Raw genomic sequence first — 22,496 nt, forward strand, 5'->3', positions numbered from 1 at the left:
CCACCCAATTTCATTGAAATTAAGCAGTTATTCCACATAATGTACATCTGTGAAGTACATTATCACTAGAGAACATTAACTATTATATGAACTATAAGTGCAATAATTTAAAGAACAAGGATTAGCTGACATCTGATTCCCTACATATATCACTGACAGATTCATATACTAGAATTATATTTATTGGCAAACACTAATTAACAAATGTTATTCTCACTTCTGTAAATTCAAAAGAAGCAATAAGGCCTTAAATCTTTGGTGTTCATGGGCCTTTTCAAGTGTCTTTTCAAGCTAACACACTACAGGGATATGGTAAGGCAAAATAATGGCTCTCCAAAGATATATCTTGTTACATTACATGGCAAGGAGGAATTAAGGTTACAGACAGAATGAAGGTTGTTAACCAGTTGACCTTCAAACAGATTATCATCCTAGATTACCTGGCTGGGCTCAGAGTAATAATAAAGGTGTTTTAAATGTGGAAGAACGATTTAGAAGAGTTAGTGTTAGAATGATGAGATAAAAGATTTGACCAGCCATTGCTGGCTTTGAAGATGAAAGAAGGGGGCCATGAGCCAAGGCATGTGACTAGCCTATAGAAGGCTGAAAAGGGCAAAAAAAAAAAAAAAAAGTGGACTACCCCTAGGACCTCCATAAATCCCTGTGAACACCCTGATATTAGCCCAGGGAGACCCATTTTGGACTTCTGGTCTCCAGAACTATATTTGTGTGATTTTAAGCCACTAGGTTTGTGGTAATTTATTATAGCAGGAATAGGAAACGAACATAAATGGTTTTGAAGCATAATCATGGATTCTCTGACATTCCTCCCACTAAGAAGTAGAGTGTACGTCCCCACCCCCTGAACCTGGGTGGTCTTTGTGGCTGCCTAGACAATGGAATGCAACAGAAGTTAAGCTGCATGGCTTCTTTGGCTAGGTTAGGAATGGTCCTCTTGGGATACTTGCTTTAGGAATCCTGAGCTATCATGTTAGAAATCTAACTACCCTGAGGCCACCATGCTGGAAAAACCATAGAGAAATAGATGTTCTAGGAGCCCAGATGTTCTAGTTCCGATTGCTTGAATCTTCTCAGCCCAGGTGCCAGACAAATGAACATCTATGAGCTGACCAGTCCTAGCTGTGTCTGATGACAACTGTACTAGACACCAAACAAAACATGCCCAGCTAAGTATTTCCTAAATCACTGACCAATATCAAGAGCAAAATAAGTAGTTATCTTAAGCTTCTGTTTTGGGGTAATTTGTTACAAAGCAACAGATACCATGCTCGACAACATAATCTAAGGAATTTTTTTTCATTACTTAAAATTAAACCCAACAGATAAAAATGTTCCAGCCTACATTTATAAAACCACCTTTAGATAAAAATTTCATTTCTCATTCTACATGTTTTGAATATGCCAAGATTACTTACATATCACCCCACATCAGCACTTACCTTGATACCAAAAGTGAACACTGTCATTATGATTTTAAATATGAGTGCTAAGCATAACTGCCATATAGCTGAATATACTCCAAGGCCTGCTGGACGATCAGGGATATCATCAACAATTTTACTGGCATTCATGTCATTTCTGTAGTCACAAAGAGAAGAGGATTCCAGAGGACCGCAGTCTGTAAAAAGCTCTTTAATCAGTTCACTGGTGTTGAGCCTGGTATATGGATTAGGGAAGGCTATCACAGCAGTAATGGCTGCAACGATAATGACTTCAAGAACAGGATACTTTCCAAATTTGGTGGATTTGCGTCGACGACACCAGGCAATATTTGCCCTAATGAAAAAGGCTCCCCAGAGCCCTCCAAATACCCCGAGGAGAATAAAAGGAAACAGTTCAAAAAGGTACCATGGTGTATGATACTCCACGTAAAAAAGGACCAGACGGCTATTACCAAATGGATTAATAGATCTCAAAACAAACGCAGCCACTAAAGCAGCAAAAAATGATCTCCATAAAGTTTTAAGAGGAAAATAATAGCTAACCTAAAAAAAAAAGGAAGAAAAATTAATGCTATAATTTTATAAGATATTTCTGACAGGTTATAACTTGGATGGTAAATAGTATAGCTCTAAATTTTGCTGCAAATAGAATTTAAATGTAATGGATTTTATCATGGAAAGAAAAATACTGATGTTTTTATTAACTTGACTATCATACCAGTATACATTCACAATATGAACTGGTCATAAATGTCTAAAAATTATTTAAAATACCTAGCATTGTTTTATTTTCAACATGAATTTCAATTCCAATTCAATCATAATAGTTAAGAATAAATATACTGGCACCAACTCATGTTAGCTCAAAAAGAACTATTTAATTTACCTCTTCTATTTAAGTAGAAAAGAGAAAAGAGCACAAATAACTGGAAAAGAAAACTTTTTCTGTTTTCTAGTCATATTTTTGTGTAAAAGTATAAAAGTCTTAAGGACCAAAAAGAAAAGAAAAATAAAATATTCCACTGAAGCAACTAAAATTATCTCCTTAAACATCAATAATAACAACAGAAATAGTCACACAAGAAAAACTTACAAGACCATTTAGGATTCTTAAAAAATTTTTAAATAAAAACACAGGTTATATCTCAGCTAATAGAGATAGATTGTTTTAAGTATTTTTCCAAGTCGAATTCATATCTAGTTACTTTTAAATACATCCAAGTTAAATTTTAAATAATCACTAATATTTATACATGAATAATATTTTTAAAAAGATTTTTCCCAAGGTAAAGAACTATATAGTATACTACATTTTTTATGTAAGGGTGAAAAATAACTATGAAAATAAATTTGAAATCTTAAAAACAAAATCTGTAGCTATTAACATTACACTAGCTATGAAACTGGAAAGTGTGCCAAAATATATTTGTAAGAGTAATTATACATCATTTTAACTGCTGTATTTTTTCTTACCTACCTCTTCCAGGCTAAAAAGAACTCCTCCAATTGGTGCACCAAAAGCTACAGAAACACCTGCAGCCGAGGCAGCTGATAGCACCTAAAAAGAGGAAGTGGCTTATTTCATATGTTCTTATAAATTCAAAATTATACCAAATAAAAATTCTTCGTGTTAATTTAATTTTCAAAATGCCTCTTCTGAATTTATCTCACATGTCTTCCTCCTCCGCAGGCAAAGGAAAATATTTATTTCTTCTAAAAATATTTTTTTTTCTGCTTTAATTAAAAGGTCATTCATATATTCAGTATTCAGTCAAAAAACATTTGTGCGGGATAAACTAATGTAAATGAGATATAAAGAAGAGGCAATGAATACAGCCAATTTTCAAGATGTTTGTGAAGACTAGTAGGGAGAGAAGTAACCGGGGTTTGAAGGGAGAGTTGTTTACTTATTTTTAAATAGGACATTACTTCTTCAGATTTTAGAACTGCATCATCATTAATTACTCTACTCCATATCCTACAAAAATATCCAGGGACCTTAAAACCTATTTTGTTTCCCTATATTTTCACTACTCTAAATCCTCTGAAAATACTGGCACTGCTAATACAGTGAGCCTCACTCTGAAAGGCTACTCCTTATGATACAGTCTCACCAACGCGAACCCCTAACAAGAAAGTTCAAGGAAGAGAAAAAATCCACAAACGCACATATGGAGCCTCTCTCCAACTCCATGGGCTTTCACTTGGACATTGCCCACTTCCTGCCAGTGTGAAGCCAGCTACACATATAAATCCACTGGGCATTTATGTGTAACTACTTTTCTAAGAGTCTTTATTCCTTTCACTACTTTACTCCAGGAAATATCTGAGGCTACCAAAGCATTTCCTCAACTGGTAAATTTTTACATTCTGAAAGAGAAATTAGAAATCATCAGAATTAAATTACAAGTGGTTTAGAGCACAAAGCTTTGTTTGAGATATTAAAAAAAAACAAATATTTGTTCTAATTAAATAGTATCTTTAGGCTTTAAGAATGCAGACTGCTTACTTGGGGAAGGATGGAGAGCAAATTTAACTTACTATTTTGTATTTTCCCACTAATAGGACTGTAGACAACAGATTTAACTCTCTGATTCTACATTTAATATAATAGAATTTTATAATCAAGCTAACACCCATCCATGTGCCTATAACTCACACACGTTTTAATCTGTTTTATAAGCATCTAAGAATCATTTAATTAAAAAACATCAAGGAAGTGAGCACAGGAAGAAAGCCAAAATATGAGGCCTTACTGCTTTCAACTCACAAGTGAACTCTAGACATGTACATACTAAGGTGACAGAATAAAATTAATGTTATAAATCTTACTAATCATCATAGTGTGTACGTTAAAATTTAGGTGAATTTAAATTTTATAACAGATTCTAATAAACTACATTTTTTCACTTATAGTGAATTAAAAAAAATCTTATCCCAAAAATGTCAAGGTACAATAGCAAGTGAAGGAATTGTACTAGGGAGACAAATGTTATAGTTCCATCTTAGCCACTAACTTGCCACATTATAGTAGAGTTTTAGGTTTGGTTTTGTTTTTAACACACACAAAGATATATCCACACATAGTAGCAGTAGTATAATAGTTAAAAGTATAGACTTTAAAGTTGGAGTAAAGCAAATTTTAATCCACACTGACACTCTGCTTTGTAATCTTAGGCAAAAATTAGCCACTTTAATTTCTAGTTTCCTCTCTTTAAATGAAGATAATAGTGCCAAGTTAAATAGGATTACTGTGGAATTAAATTTTAAGATTCAAGTAAAGTACTTGCCACAGAACCAGATACATAGTAATTAACAGTAGTTATTTTTGTTTATAGGATAATATTGGAATCATAATTGTCATTCAGAGATAGAACAATGATGCTCTGAAATGTTCTACTTTAAGACTATCTACTGCCAATGTTTTAGAGCTAACATTAAAATAAACTAGAATTATTTCAATTGAGGAATTAAATAATTTGATAGAAAATATTTTACATTTTCATTGTATTATAAAAACAACAGGATAAAAGGTCCTGTCTTAAGCCCAGAGACTCCTGAGTACTCAGCATTTAATGATATATAAAAATATCATACCTTACAAACTCAAAGAGCTCTGTATCATCTAGGGCTGAAGATTAGATAGGGAAAACAGGAAGGGATTGGGCCTCCAAAGTTAGGGGTAACACAGAAGATCTCAAGGGCTCGCTTTCCTTTTAGAAAATATCCAAAGCAATCTAGAACACCAAGGAAACTCTATAATATATAAAGTTTAAATATCTAGATGGTTTTAGGTTGGCCTTAAAAAAAAAAAAGGTAAAAGAAACTGCCCTAAACAGCTGAATAAAGAAGAATTTCTAAACCCCCTTTAATGAGAATCTCTGATTTAAACCTTAGGAGATCCTAGATGCCCTTAGAACTTCCCCATGGTGCCAGATAGCTCTCTGCAGATGACACAGCACTCGCACTGGCATTAGACACTTGCTCCAGAGGAAAACACAGTTGTTAAGATTTCTCAACCCTGGAGAAATACCAAAGGTGAGAAGAGTAAAAATAATGCCACATTTTGGAAACATTTCAGAGGAGAGATGTAAGGCAAAGCAAAAACGAATGCAAAGACCTTTGTGAAATTCAACTGAAACCAATGAACACCAGAAGTCAATCTAAAACTTCTCGAAAATATGCAGGTAACTGAGCAGCACTGGGGATGGATTCTAGAAAGACATCAGCAATTATTTGGCAAAGGGAAGAGAAGCAATTTTCACATTAAATTTTCATCTGAATATAGAATTTATCCAAAAAAATAGGGTAAAATGTGATCTTTACACTCAGAAATTCTTCACTGATATAAGTCTGTATCACGGATATGTATATGTCAAATAAATTACAAAAGACACTTACCTCCCTTTTTTTAGCTTCATTTGTGCTATACTTTGGAAAGAGGTAGGAAAAGATATTTCCACAGCAACAGGCAACATGTACCAGGGGACCTTCTTTTCCTAAACTCAAACCTGATGCCACAGCCAGTACTAACGTGATGGTTTTGATCATTAAAGTCCATTTTCCCAAGTAACCTCTGATGATAAATCCACTCAAAATAGTTTTAATCTACAAAGGAAAGATTAAGGCATCTTAATGTCCTTTAAGAAACATGCAAACTTAAGTTACTCTCTTGTTTAACTCGCAACACTACCTTGTAAATGTTGGTGGACTATAGAACAAGTCACAATTAACTTTTCAAAAGCTTTAACTATTATGATATCTATAATAAACCTATTTCATATTCTAATTCTCTTCCCAAGCAAGAATAGGAAACGATCTATCTCACAAGCAAAACTAAAATATCAGGTCACATTACAGGACAGAACTTAATACAAGGGTCATAAGTACATAACCAGAATAAAAGTAAATTTGAATATTTCTGTGCAGAAATATAATATAGTTAGGTACATTTCAGAATTCTGTGTCAGAAATAAAGATATTATGCCTTCTCAGAGTACCACAATTTTGTGTAATATTTTCCTGTACATCAAGGATGAGTGACAACTGCTAAATACTGCATGATATCGCTCCTTATTAATGACATTCCTAATAAGCTTTAAAAATTACTACTATTTAGATGTTAAAATAAATGAACTAAGAAAAACTGGTAACTTATTTAGAACAAAAATAAAAAGGGGAAAGCAATGAGTTAACATTATGTTCAAACTATATTCTCCTTTATTGTTGATAAACAGTATAACCCAAGAGTTTGTGCTACTAACCTGCTATGATCAAATGTTTATTTGAAAGTATAAAATGGTTGTAAATATTATCTTCCAAATTCAAGATTTATTAACTTATTTAATTAAAAGATAGTTATAGAAAGCAAATGAATGTAACTAAATTGAGTTCCTAACAGCAAAACATCAACTAATCCATCAAAGAACTTTAGGCCACAGAATATTTTTCCAGGTTCTTAAGGTTTAACTAAGTCTTCTGATATTTGTTTAGTCATGTGCTAAATTAGTGGTGAGGGAAAAAAAAAAAGTCAACCTCTATAGTAAATGATGAAATGACTTACAGGGAAGAATTTTTCAATGATGTCTTCAATAAGCTTACATTTTTTTAACTTTTCTTTTTCATATTACAAACAATTTCTCGAGAAAAACAAACATCCTCCCACCCCCCCAAGGCAAAAAGATCAGCATCATAACAATTACTAAATGTTTAAAACTACTAAATATTGCATGGCTTACCTCTGGAATTCCAGAGCCACAAGCGTATGGAGCAAATACCTTTACCAGGGAAACAGCAAGAAAGGCAAAACTCAAAGCCCAGAAGATGTACAATATATAGTTCATGATGTAAGAACCGGGACCCTAAAAAGCAAAGAGTTCAATAGGATGAATTTAATTTACAGTGTACCTATACTGCAAATGCTTGCCTCATAAGAAACTTGCGTAAAACGTCTAAAGGCTCCTGGTTTACTTCCACGATAATAAAAGCTTTACATGAATAAAATACTTAAGTAGAATCAAAAGACATATTTGTATACATACCAAGGAGCCTTAAGCTATTTGAAGTTTTTCCTGACTTTTTCCTGATCCCTAAAGACTTGTCCAGAATCTTAGCTATACTTCAATCTCTAAAATTTAGCTATAACAAAATTTAAAAAACATATCCATATATAATCATGTAATAATATATGTATATATTATGTAATATTCTAACTTCTAAAATGTTCATTACAGTACATCAAGAACAGTAAAATAATCATTGCAATACTATAATGGCATGAAAAAAATCTATGGGTAATTCTAGTCAGAAGGCTTATTTTACTGAGTGTTTTGATAATTCATACTTCCTGAATAATCACAATGTAATACATCCAGCAGTTTAATAACTTGACTTCATAACTTTTTGTGGTTACACAGATCCTATTGCACTTTTCTACAACAAGAAATAACATTTATGTCATAACCCACTAAATTTGTATGTGACTATGTAACTAAAACAAGAGCTTCTTGAAATACTTATATTTTACTTGCTGCAATGTATTCTCATGTTTTCCATTCTATCATATTCCATTTCTTTCTTTTTTCCTTTAATTAAGGTTGCAATCATCTAATGTCATTAATTCTATAATTAAATAATTTAAATGATCATTTCTGATTATTAATATACTGATTATTAATTCATCTCGAGACAAAGAAAGACTCACCTCTGCTTGACCTATGATTAACTCTGCCCACGTTTTCCACTGTGGACATTTATCCCTCTCTTCAAATGTTGTTTCGTCAGATCCCCAACAACATTGTTCATGGTTGTACCACAACCCACTAAGGCAAATGCCTTCCTTCAGATCAGTCATCCAATCAGCAGCAATGTCTATTAGTCCAGCCAATGCCCCTAAAAAAACATGTTGGAGGTGGCAAAAAAAATTAAGCCCATTTTTGGGGAATTAAGAACTATCAAGTTAAAAGGATCAAGGAAAGCAGGGGACTCTCTATAAAAAAAGGTCACATAAGGAATATTATATGAATTTAATATTGTCAAACCTTAATTATCAATAAGTTTATGTTACTTTTAAAAATAGTAAATAGCTATTCTTGAAAATAAAACTCTCTTTGGGATTAAAACTAGTTATATTATTAAAATTAATTGTGAGTTTTAAAAAAAGATGTTAAAAAGACTAAAACATCTTCAAAAGACAGCTGTCTGCAGGAGGTTCACAAATCTGGTTACTGAAGTCAGAGTTTTTACTAGTATGTATCAATCTAAAACAATAGATTTACAATCTCATTAAATTTAATATTCATTAAAAATAATTAGTGAAACTAATACCATTAATGAATTACTGTGATCAGTTTTCATTTTCTCAAATAAAAATCAAATATATCAAGATCATTTTACGGACAGAATACTTAACATCTCTGTGCTTCAGTCCCCTCATCTATAAAATGGCATTAATAACAACACATGTACTATAGGATTGTTATGAGGTTTACAAATACGTAAAGCTTTTAGAATAGGCCATGACACATAGGAAGCACTCAATAAATATTAGCTATTTATTATGATGTTAACACTAGAAAATATTTTATGGATCATCTGGTCCAAACCACATACTTTACAGATACAGAAACTGAGCTCAGAAAGATAAAAAAATAATAATAATAATTGGACAGACAGTTAAAGTGACAGAGCTAAGACGAGATGCGGAAGCCTCCTGCCTTCTAGTGTTATATTTAAGAAGAGTTTTTGAAGAAAAGAAACCAAAAAATACTTTTAAAAATCCAACAGTACCTGGAAAAAAAACTGTGGGAAAGAGGGGAGATATATTTATTGTTCTGTTAAGGAGAAAAGGATTGCATTATAAGTTTTCTTTACCTGATGCCAAACCTGTTAGTGTTACTACCAGCCATCCTGACCACGCATCATACAAACTTTTTGTCATTTCCCATGCTGATTCTTTCTTTTTGCTGTTGATCTGAAATTAGAAATGTTTATGCTTCATTTTCAAATTAAAAACAGAAGCCACAATTCTAGAATCTAACAATTTTTCTCAGGCTAGCAATGACCAACCCAGAAAGAATAAGTATCTCCAATGTCCAGACTGCCTATACACGATTTTTCTCCAAAGGAACCAGAGCTCTTGGAGGAATGGCTGACTCCAGGTTTAGTGCAAGAAATGTGTAAGATAAGATAAAAATCATCTTGTTTTTTCCAGAATACATGTAAGTCTACTAAAGATGTGTCGAAAGACACATGCACCAACCAAAATAAACTCCCACGAATCAAAATGGAATAACACGGACATCAATAGGTATAACTGTGATGATTAAAATATATTGAATAAGTTTAAATCCATGCGTGCATAAACATATAGAAACAAAAACCAAAGAAGCAAACAAAAACCTCATCAGTGAACTCTGAGGATACTAGGGAACTATATGATTTAAAACTTTCTCCTTTTCTCTAGAATTTGACTTGAGGAAATCCAGATAATGCACATAGGGTTCTCTTTATAGAAATATTCAAGCTATTAAGTAAAAGAGGACTGATAATTAGATTACGACCACTTTGCAAAATACCGAAGTAATATCTAAAATTATATAATAATGTTGATTTGGTTCAAAATAATTGGAGGTAGGAGGGCTACACGTATAATAAAAAGCTTAGGGATAAAAGGAATTAGGTATATGCACTGAAATAGTTTTCTTTGTAATTTAATGTTTTAGAACCAGAGTAAGAACATTTATGTGTAGAGTTTCCCGGCTTTATAAGATTTTATGTTAATACATATGAGCACAGTTGAAAGTATTGAAAATATCTGACTTATCCAGAAAGAGATGATTGACATGATTAACTTTATATTGTTACATTATTTAAAATGCTTTCAAGAACTGTAGACTCCTTTTATAATCAGAGGGAAAAAAGGTGTGCTGTTGGTTTCTTTTAGTTTCAATTTTCTTTAAAATTTTATGAACATGGTATCTTATGGATACTTTCGCACAGTCTCACTTTTAAACCCCAACCTGAATATGTTAATGACTCCATAAATGTATACACTTCGAAGTATAGTTATAGTCACTTAACAATCAAACAAGATACAGGATTTATAGTGTGTCTGATTTAGGTACATCGGATTAAAATAGTATGGACCACAGACACCCCAAGGGTTCCTGAGACATTCTCAAGGGGTCTTCAAGGTCAAATCTATTTTCATAATAATAGTAAAACATAACATGCCTTTTTCGCTGTGTTGACATTTTCACAGATATGAAAGCAACAGCAAAACTGCTGGCTCCTCAGTATGAATCGAGGCAGGAGTTTCAAATGTACTGGAAGTCATTACATACTTCACTGCCATGGAGGCCAGTAAAAATAATCAATGCCAGTTCCACTTAAGAATGTCTTTGACAAAGCAGTAAAATTATTATGCCTCGATCACCGAGTCTTTTTAATATCATGTGTAATGACATACATGTATGTAAATCATTTCTGATGCATAGTGAGATACAAGGTTATGTCTCAAGGAAATAAATCCATTTGTGTGATTTATTTGAATTGCAAATCAACTAGACACTTATATGGGACACCATTTTAACTTGAAAAAAGATACCAAACTATGGTTTTTCAGACTTGGGAATCTGACAGGTATTTTCTCAAAAAAAAAAAAAAAAAAGTTAGCCTGTCAGTTCAAGTAAACTAAATGTGCGTTTGTTCCAGTGATAGAATTTGAGCTTTCAAGTAAAAATCAGAATTTTGGAAAACTTATATCCATCACTGTAAGGATAACAGAGTCCCAATAAAGACTGTTCTGAAGAGATGAGTGTTGAAATTAACAAGTGTGATTTTTTAAATACTAATGAAAAATGTCAACAGTTGAAAGAACTGCACAAAGGAGTGACTCAATAGTTCCCAAATGGTCAATTACTGCATGATGTTACAATTATCTGAAGTTCAAGGTGAACCAATGTATTTTCATGTAACAGAAGACAAAATGTTCACTGATACAGTTTTAGATTGAATGCAGAAGATATTAAAACCCAGCAGTCTTTTATTAAAGCAGACAATGAGATTAAAAAGTAACACAACGCCACCTCCTTGCTAAATATTTTTTTATTTTGGAAAATACTGTTATTTTTCATAAAAATGTTTTATGCTAACATGAAATGAGTTTGTTATTATTTTAAATGAATATTTTTAAAACTTGTTTCCATATCTAATATGGTAAATACCAATTAATGTAACCACATAAACTCCTCAGGCATTCTCAATAATTGTTTATAGTTTAAAGGGATCAGAGACAAAAAAGTTTGAGAATCACTGGATTAGAACACTAATTTCATGTCCTGAGTCTTATTTTCAGTGACATTCTATTTATATGTTTCCAGAAAAGGTAAATACTGACTGATGAACTGCAGAAGCTGTACTTTTCATAAACGATATAATCTAATTCCAATTTCAGATTTAAAATCCATGTATACATTAATATGAAATGTTATAACTAATTTGTAGAAGCAGTTATTTTCATTTACAAGTAAATTTTAAACTGCAAAGTTTTAAAAGGACATTTGGAATTTGAAACTTTGTCAGAGATTTTTTTTTTTAATTTATTTTTGAATTACATTATACAAGTCATAATCAACAACAAAAAAAGATCCATAAGTTGTAAAAGGCAGTTTTTTAAATTAGTGATGCATTACAATACTCAATAAGTCCTATACAGGACTTAATTTGAGAAATATCTTGATTTAAAACCAAGAAAAGTGATAAAAGAAAACAATAAAACTCCATAAAACTATCTTCCAAGTAAGTTTCTTCTTTTTGAATAACAATAATCATGCAACAAGTTTTCTCTTTTGCCTCAGCTGCTGTGCTGATCCTAGCCAAAAATCATGCTGACTTGCAAATCTTGAACTTGGCTCAAACGCATGTGCCCTCTTTTCCCTTTCCTTCCTATTTCGTCTTATTATACACTTTTTTGATTTTAAGCAACTCTAAATCCTTTTTGGAAAGATATGGGATATAAATAAACCAAAAAAATGCTTAAATGTATTTTAATGCATAATATATATTTTGGCAGCCTGAGATCACTGGCAGAAATATATTACTAAATGATCTCTTTATGTACCAGATTTAAAAGTTTACTTAAAACACTTACCCGTCTATGCCTTTCCCTGTCTTTACATTTCTCTCGCACCCAATCAATAGTATGGAAATCATCATATGTACCAACACCTGGAATTGGTTCATCCAAAAGATCCAGTAAGTGTGTAGAACTGTTAATGCTGCCTCCATTTGTCATTGTATAATGAGTTCCTGCAAAGCAAAAGACGAACAATGAGCATGTTTTATGAGAAACAATAGTGAACTATGCAACCTTCTTTGAAGTTCATTAGTAATAGTATCACTTGAAATAATTACAATAAAATAGAAGAAATGAAGAACATTATCCAAATTAAGAAATATTATCTAAAATTGGATAATATCTGGAAATAAGGCAAAATGATTATGGCCTGTCCTTTTAAACTCACACTACAGTATCAACAATAAGCTTGTCTCATAGATCTAGTTCTATACAGAGAAGTAACTTTCGACAAGTCATCTTTAAATATTAAATATCTATACGATAGGTGCTACACCTTATAATTAAGATATATAAGGTAAAGAAGCATTTGAAATTTTTCTAAAGCCCTAAGAATTTAGAAAAGCTGGTACATAATTTCAAATAGGTGATTTTAGCATAGTGATTACAAATTACACCTTCAAATTGTGTAGTAGTAATATAGATTTTATATCAAAAATACTAATCTAGAAGTGTGTCATTTTAATGCAAACGCAACTAGTTGATATAGAATATAAAGAGTGGCACTATCCTAATGTTTAAACAAACACTGTAAAAATAAAACACAGAAACCTGTTTTTTTATTCTATGACTTTAAGACTCTTGCACCCTGATGATTTAAAATGACTCATTCTCTTGTATTTACAGAAAAATAAACTATCATAAATGTTAAGTCACTTCTCAAAACTATCCTCTGGCAAAGCTAGAATCTGAACTATCGCCAATCACTATAAACACTGCCTACATTAGAGCAAGAGATTATCATAAATCAATTGGGGGGGGTATGAACGGGAAGGCAGAAGTGTACAAAGAGCCACCATGCCAATATTAAGGACTACTTTTATTACTGTTATGAGCCAAATAAATGATACTGTTAAGTCCCAAGCTCTTTCTTTCTCAATAATTCAAAGACGTAGTAGGAACTAGAATACAGAAAGGGTTAATATTCTAAACAACATAATATTAAATACTGTACTAATAAAACTCAATGTCTATTTACTTCTACCAGGGTTCTCTCTTATCTCTCTATTCAATACATTTGAATGTTTGCCTTGGAAAGGTGTAAAACTCCTAAAAGGAAAGTAGTTTATTGATTTCAGTGTTCTGGCAGTACTCCAAGAATGATTTACCATTCTTGGCCGAGAGTTTAAAGGCCCGATCCCTGCAATAACTCACGATCATTCACATAAAACTTATACTTTAAACCTTATACTTAAAACTTTGAGTACACTAGCTTTTTCTTCCTCTCTCTATCCTGATTTTATTCAGTAATTTCCACCTTGTAAAAGCTAAATAAAAGGCCACAAATTTTCCTAAGAGAAAGCACTGGAGAATAAATTTAGTAAGAGCACTTATAATAGTTTGACAAATTTGAGAATCTCTGACTCTGCTTTCCATATAATATTAAAAGAGAATTTTAAAACAGTTTTTGGAGGGAAGTGTCAAAGGCCTCTAGACTTCTGGTAAGATGACAACACATCTGTTGTACTCTGGCCAAAAATGCATAAACTGAATCTCACAAGGAAAAAACAAGATAAACTCAAACTGGGGGAAAATTCGCATTCTTCAAAAATGTCAGTCATGAAGACAAAGACTGAGGAACTGTTCTAGCTCAAAGGAGACTAAAGAGACATGATGACTAAATGCAACAATATTAGATTATTAGATCCTGGACCAAGAAAAAATGTCTTTTATATTAAAGAATACAGTAGGACAATTGGTAAATTTAAAAATTGTAGATTGGATAACAGTACTAATGATCAATGTCAATTTTCTGATTTTGAAAATTATACTATGGTTATGTATAAGGGAATGTCTTTTCATAAGGAAATACTGAAGTATTTAGGAGTAAAAGTGTATTATGTTTACATTTGACTTTTACATGGTTCGGGAAAAAAATAATGTGTATATGTGTGTATTTATTAATATATATTATTACATTACACCGATAATAGCATATATAACAGCAAGAGAAAGAATGAACAAAAGTGGTAAAATGCTAACATTTCAGAAATTAAAGGGTGAATTGGGATTCTTACACTATCCAACATCTATAAGTCTGAAATTTTTTAAAAAAAATTTTAAAGCATACTATAATATATTTTGCCAACTTTCTCTCTTATGTTGTCCTTATGTAGAGTTGAATAGATGGACTACTGATCTTAATTACTACTCTTCCATGCAAAAAAATAAAAAAGCAAAATTTCTCTGCCACAACATGTATCTAACACAATGTCATCAGTCCCATGATAAGATTTTCCAAGCTGTTTGCACCAACGTAGATAATTAGCTAACGAGACAGGTGTTCCTCCAACAGATCTATGAAGTAGGAAGTAGAAAAGTAAAGACTATTATTATTTTATAAGGCAGCAAAAGGTACAGCACCATAATAAACATTTATATTAGCCATATGCCTTGCCTTCAGTGACTTTCAAATAATTCAGTCTGTAGAAACTACTTTGACATGCAATTAACAAAACTATGTGAAATCGAGGGTTCTGATTTAATGCATGATTTTAATGTAACATGTAGCCCCAGCACTCAATTCACTTTCTTCACAGCATGCTCCATAAGCCTCAGCCCGTTCCCTGACACTTACTAACTGAGGCAGCAAGAAACAATGGCCAGGCCCTAACTAATGGACACAGCTATGGGTTTCATTAAGCTGAAGATAACATCATTCCCTAAATTGTATTTCAGCTCCTGAGCCCTAAAGCAAAACGACCCCCTGAAACCAGACTGAGGGACTCTGAAGCTGACCTCAAGACCTAACCTCATGATTTACTTTCCTTACCTCGCCCTTGACCAATCAGTTTCACCCATGACCCCAAACCCCTTACTCTTGATGACATGATGTCTGCAGCCTATGGAGAAGTCAGGTATTCTGGAACACTAGCTCACCCTTCTCTGGATTGAACCCAATACTAATAAACTAACTCTTTTCTCCACTGCAAGCTTCTGCTCGTATATTTCTTTTCATCTGCACCTGTGGACAACTGAGCTCTCATTCAGCTAGGTTAACATATACAATAATTCTAAATATCTGAACACCAGAAATAAAGGACTCAAACTTTTTGAACCAGAGGACCCTATGGATCAATGTTTTGTGTTTGGAGGCTTTTATGTGTGTCCCTTAGAATTTCTAGGACTGTCGCTGTACATGTTAGGGTGGGAATTAGCCACAGTGGTTTGTGTCCCCAACAGATTATTTGAAAGTCGGTCTGCCTCTCATGCCTATTTGCTTCCATCTGACACAGCAATGGTGTTTGAAAACAGCAGAGTATAGAGGGAAATACTGATTGGTTGTCTTGGTTTCGGGAAAGCCCACAGAAACAGATCAATGTTTCCCCCCAAAATTATTTCTAAAAGAGCCTTGGGTTCTTGTGACTCTTGCTATCAATTTGGCTTGGATAGTAAACAAGATTGATTTTGGTATAAAAATAAAATAAAACCTTTTTGCTAAGACAGAGCTAATTACGATATTTCTTGGGCTCTAATAAATATAATTAAACAAAATCTCTAGGAGGAAGAAGGCAGATATATCAATCTATCTTTAACCTCTTTTTATCTTGTTTCTTCTCCATTGTACAGAGCTATTACTGACAACTGAAAGATATCACACTGAATGTGAAATCGATTAATATTTTTTTTAAAATTTAAAGTTTGTTATTGCAAAAGAATTAGTATATAAAATGTAAGAATAGGTTGGCCATTTAAAAAAATTCAGACTTTTACTTTAATATGTATGTGACATTTCACATATTTTCTTTTATAGTTTGTTCTGTGAAACATGGAAAGCTGAGTAAAATAAAAAAGAGGAAGAAATTGAAAATTTTTTCTGTTCTACTCTAAATTTTCTAATGGGATCATAGGAATGCCTACATATCCCGCATTAGGAGTAATTTTAAATTTATCATATTTCCTAACAGTAACAATGTTTAAATATTCCTAATATATCATTTCTCCATGTATAGTTCATTGCAAACTAGGTTTATACAAAGTTTAACTTACATATGTTAAAATGAAATAAAAAAAATTATACATGTTAATAAAATTTTTATAAGAACAGTATAAGTTATGCAATTTCACTTCTCAACTTTATCTTCATGAGTGAAGCATATATCTTGTAGGTTATGCCAGAAGCGCAAATTGAAGTTCTCTCTTTTTCATTAAATATTTCAAGGGTTGGTTAATTAGGAAACTATAATAAGGCTTCCCTAAAACAAATACGTGGAAGGGAGCTCTAGAAGACCAAAAGGTTTATGGTATGAAAAAGAGGTTGTAAGGCTGCACTTCCCTCATTATGCCTTTCTTTGTTTTCAGTAAAAGGTCTTCTTATAGTTGTATTTTATTAACACAAAATGATGTGATTTACCATGGACTTCCTATTTCTCAAAGCATATGCAGTTCTTGTTTATTTACCTGTGAAGACGGAAGTAGAGAGAACCAGAATATCTTTCAAACTACTAATCAAGTGTCCTCATTCAACACTACTTCCTTGTCCTCGCCACACTTATTCCCCCTACCAGTTCCGTGAGAAAGCTAGTGCCACAGGAAAAGAAACACACAGCAGAGAACAAGACTCAGTATTGTCGCTTCTGAGTTTCAAATTAAGGCTTTTGAACCTCATGTAAAAAAAAGGCAAAATCTTAAAAGCCCATACCTTTGAGTTGTAAGCGATGGGCTTCTGGGTTTTAAAGGCTTTAAGTAAAAAGGCTTATTAAAGATTCTACAATAAGCCATGGATTGGGGAAAAAAAAAAAAAAGTTGAAGAACCAATTCTACATAGCTACATAAGGTTTGCTGGGGAAGTAAGGAGAGGACATTGAGTAAACGAGAGTTATAATAGTTAAATTGGAGACTGGCTTCAGCCTTTACCATTTTCTACAAGCCAAAAGTATAGATGAGCTCATACTAGCCACACTTATTTATAAGCTTTTCATTATTTAGTATATTTTCATTACTTAGTATATGTTTTAAAACCATCTTATATCATTAAATGCATATGCACATCACTTTTGATGTATTTCAGATTACTATATTTAACTGGTGTGACACTATAAACAAAACTTTAGGTTAGTTTGCCTTACAAACAATACATGTAATGAGCATATGTATATCGTACCTTTTCCAATTAATTTTTTAAATTAATTTTTTTCCATGCCCAGATATTCAATATTAAAAACCAGGTTAATCTCCAAACTTAAAATAAACACATTGTCCAGTAATTGTCTTCGGATTAGAGTTATTATTCATGTAATGGACCCTTATTGTTTCTGCCCACCTGGTAACTCTTCTTCCTGCTTTGTGTAACAGAACCCAATTATCTTTATGAAATTTCTACTCCTCATTGAATGCAGTCTTGATGAGGGTGTCAATCAAGGTATCCTCCCTTCCCCAGCCAAGAAAAAAGGCACGTGATCCAAGTTACATTAATCAAGCTCTATCTCCTGGAAATGTAAATCTTGAGCAGTGAAGTAATGATAGAACGAGTTTGTTAATTTTAACAGAACTTCAAAAAGATATAGGATAGTTCCTGCTACATCGATCACCAGATGTTGGATTGTAAGAAAGTATGATCTGAAAGTAGTAGCTCCCAAGTTTAAGACAAGAAACCAATCAAAAATTTTTCTGGAGATTTGACTACTAGATGCCAATGACTACCCTCAACTACCAAATCACTGAAAAACAGTAACAAAAAAAGACTGGAAAAAAGATCACTTTCTTTTCAGAGTGTTCTAGTAAAGAAATTCCATGACCTTAATGTACTTTGAGACCAGAAAGACTTAGAGTCAAATTCCAGCTCTGCCACCTATTAGCTATGTGATCCAGCACAGGTTACTTCCTAACCTCTTAGAGGTATCTGGGTTTCTCACCCACTTTTAGAGTATGGTATGTGAACTGGAGATAAGTCATATAATAAATCTGACAAACATTAGGAAATCAATAAACTTAAGCTATTGTCTCTGCTGAACTATTTCAGTATTTAAAATTTCATCAGGCTGCATTATATTACTCATATGGTATTAATCTTAACCAAAAGACTGACATTACAAAGGGAGGAACAAGAATCTTACAAATTTGAGCAATGAGTTCTTCTACAAACAACTGTATATTGAGGGAAAATCCTGTATATTTTTAACAAATAAGTATGCCTGACACAGACACAGAAACTAATTTCTAAAATGCATGGTAAATGATGAACCTTTCCATAATTGAACATTTTTAAAAATCAGGTGCAACCAACAATATTTCACAAAGTATCACCAACACTAAAATACTGCAGCAAATAGGAAAAATTATCCAATCAATACAGCTTTTTTGCAAAAATAACTTCATTGATAAGAAGACTTTTTGACTTATTTTTTCCCCACAGAATTTTATAAAATTCATGCATACCTATGTAAACACAAATTCATTATTTACTAATGGCTGTAATCTATACAAAAAAGTTTTTAAATTATCTATAGAAAAATTTAAATTATACTTTATTATTTAAAGCAATACTTTCACCAACTGGGAAAAGAACAGTCTTTTCAACCAGTGATGCTGGACAACTGACTATCCACATGCAAAAGGATAAAGCTGGATCCCTACCTCACACCATATATGAAAATTAACTAAAAATGGATCACAGACCAAAATTAAGGGCTAAAACTATAAAACACAGGAGCAAGTTCTGTGACCTGCGTTAGGCAGTGGCTGTGCAGATAAAACACCATAACCATATATTGTGAAAAAAGAAAACACAGATAAACCAGACTAGATCAGAATAAAAAGTCTTTCCCACCTAGAGATCATACATTGTTATCTATCTAGTGTCTAAAAAAAACACAACAAAATAACATTTATTGAGTACTTACTGTGTGCCAGACACTGTTCTTAGCATTTTACAAATATTAGCTCATTTAATCCTCACAACAATGATGAGGAAGGTATTACGATCTCTATCTTATAAATTAGAAAAACAAGGCACAGAGAGTTAGGAAATCTGCCCAAGGTCATGTAGTTAGTAAGTAGTGGAACAGGAATTCAAATTCAAGCAGTTTGATTCTAAGGCATTTCTTAGCACTATGCAATACTGCCTAAAAGATAATTCATGGTTTGCCTGTATATTTTAAGATACATGGACACTCTTTTCTCCGAGTAGGTTAAGAGCTGTTAGGTGGTGCCTTCTTCCAAAACACTTGTACATATGTATTTATCTTTCAGACGATTAATGCAATCCTACCCATCACCAATCATCATCTGTCTTGGCCTTTGGTTCCAGACCACTTTTCCTATAATACTTAAAATGTTGCAATGAAAAACATTGCAATAGTAGTCATGGACACTGCTTTGCAATAGCATTCACGTTCCTATGCTTTCGCAGAGATCTATGACAATAACACATCCATTTTCATACTCAGGTTGTTCCAGACTCATTTAGGCCACAGGAAGCCTACCTTTCCCCCAGAAAGAACTAACTGCCCCTCCAGGTGTATATTTAGAAACTGGTTTTCAAACTTATTTGACTTTGGCTCACAGCAAGAAACATTTCTTGATATGGTAAATATACAAATATTTACCTAAAACCAAAGTTTAGTATACTTACTATTTGACGTATACTCTAATATTTTACTCCCTTCCCTCTCCCCTCCCTCCCTTCTCTCCCCGCCCTTCCCCTCCCGCCTCCTCGATATTGGTCACAACCCAATCGATTTCATAACTAAAAATGTTAAAACCTGATATCTGAGAAACATTGAACTGGAGGATATAAACATTAATGAAATTATATTTCTCATAAATAAAAGCCTTTATAGACTTCAATATATATTTGGTGAACTGAGCTTTAAAAATGTACTTAACTGTTGCACCCTAGGCTGAGCTTGTTAGTAAATTTCAAAGTCGCACATCTTCAGCAGCCTAAGTCTTTTATCAAAGGGGAATATCCAAATAATAGTCTTACATGAAATAATAGGTATCTATTTATTACATTTATTATAAGACTATTACTTATTACCTCTGGAGTTATTTCAAAAGATGTGACAGTGCTGATTTTATCATTTAAGCTCATAATGCAGGTAACTGTCCCATCACACATGCATAAAACATGTACAATTTTTTTAATTATGGAAGAAAGCAGAAAGAAATCTAAAACTCTACATATTCTCTGACTACCCAGTTTCTTCTGTCTATTAAGAGCAGGAATTCTAATCTTCAATGTATTTTCTCCCTTCCCTCTGTGACCTTACTGACAAGAAATGGTCATCCTGATTAGGGAGGGGAAAGTAAATGTTGTAAGTTGATAGTAGAAGTTCCAGAATGTTAGTAGACTCTCAAATGAAATATTAAAAGGGTAAAGGCAAGTACCATGCATAGTACTTAGCAGGTGGTCAATTAAATATCTGTTGGATAAAAGAATAGGATAAATGAAGCATATGCTCTTTAAATTTGTTCTGCCATCCGTGGTCATATTTAACTGCCATCTATTTAAACTGCAGAGACTTGGAAATTAAACCAAATCCCAAAAAAGTTGATGAAAACCAGTCAGTAGCAATGCTGACCAGTCCACTGTTTTCTTTATTCTACTGCCACCTCGAAATAAAAAGGCACATTCTTAGGCAGATATGATGCAGTAGATGTTAAGCCATCTGTATAACTGGAAACAAGTCCCATGTTTATTTACTATTTCTGCATATAAGATGATTTACGTATTAAAAGAATAAAAAAATTCACGAAATCTGTTCTCTTAAATGACATGAGAAATAAATTGATAGAAACTAAAGTAAATCCACTTTTAATCTAATTATGGTTGTAAAGGACTACGAAAAATTACAAATTAGAATTGTTTATTGAAAAACAGAAACAAAACTCTAAAATACAATTTAATCTACCAATCTCCTGTGGCTTTGTTCAGGCACAAAGAAGAGACCTCAATGCTGAAAAAAAAAAAAAAATAGCCAAATTTGCAAACCTAATCTATGTGGCAGATCTGCTCACACTATGAAATCCTGGTACACAAAGCATTTTGGACTTACAACAAGCCACGAGATGGTATAAAATTAATCATAGTGAAGTGTAGGTTATTTTTAGAAAACAGAGCTAGAGATAGTAATATGAACCAGATTTTACTAGATTTTAAAATCAGATACTGTGGCAAATAAATTTAAAGACAGGCTTTGTTTTATACTATTGTTTTAGAATACAAAGAGTTTCTGACATCAAATAAAGAATCTCTATTTGTTCTTTTAATTTTTAGACACTTAGATGAATTAATTTGCAAGAGGAGATTTAATTTTCTAGTTGGTTAAAAGATTAAAGGTGATAGAAATGCAATAACAATGTGAATCCTAAAATCATTTTACAAAGAGCCTACAGAAAAAAAATATATATCTAACATCTGGGATTTCCAAATAATGTGTGAAAAATGCTAACTACTGATATTTTTTAGGAGGAAATAAAAATGAACAAATTCATCGATTATAATAGCAACAAAATAGCTTTACTTAAATATATCTCTGAGCTAATGAATGTCAAGAAATGATTTCAGGTAGAAACTTAAAAAGAATAAGATTCCAAACTTTTATTTCAATGGGAAGGCCACATGTTTTGGGGCTTAAGACTGTTATTAGTCTGGTATTCAAGCTTCCTTTAGGATCTGGCACTCTTCTACCTTCTACCTTTCTATATTACTCCTTTTACTCACCCAAGGATCC

At 32.6% G+C, this 22,496-nt stretch overlaps 1 protein-coding gene across 4 annotated transcripts in view; it reads right to left on the reverse strand.

Moving 5' to 3' along the window:
• CLCN3 (chloride voltage-gated channel 3) overlaps positions 1–22,496 on the reverse strand; it is a 76,678-nt gene that overhangs the window by 16,576 nt on the left and 37,606 nt on the right. For all 4 annotated transcript variants that reach the window (XM_039876125.1, XM_039876123.1, XM_039876126.1 and 1 more), the window contains 7 exons: positions 12,616–12,773; positions 9,336–9,435; positions 8,167–8,354; positions 7,202–7,324; positions 5,865–6,071; positions 2,941–3,021; positions 1,461–2,006 (listed from right to left, as the gene is read on the reverse strand). In XM_039876125.1, coding sequence (XP_039732059.1) covers positions 1,461–2,006; positions 2,941–3,021; positions 5,865–6,071; positions 7,202–7,324; positions 8,167–8,354; positions 9,336–9,435; positions 12,616–12,773 — 1,403 coding nt within the window. The remainder of the gene's footprint in view (positions 1–1,460; positions 2,007–2,940; positions 3,022–5,864; positions 6,072–7,201; positions 7,325–8,166; positions 8,355–9,335; positions 9,436–12,615; positions 12,774–22,496) is intronic.

The sequence above is a fragment of the Pteropus medius genome, unplaced genomic scaffold, assembly GCF_902729225.1.
Source record: "Pteropus medius unplaced genomic scaffold, Ma_sr-lr_union100, whole genome shotgun sequence".
Taxonomy (NCBI): Eukaryota; Metazoa; Chordata; class Mammalia; order Chiroptera; family Pteropodidae; genus Pteropus; species Pteropus medius.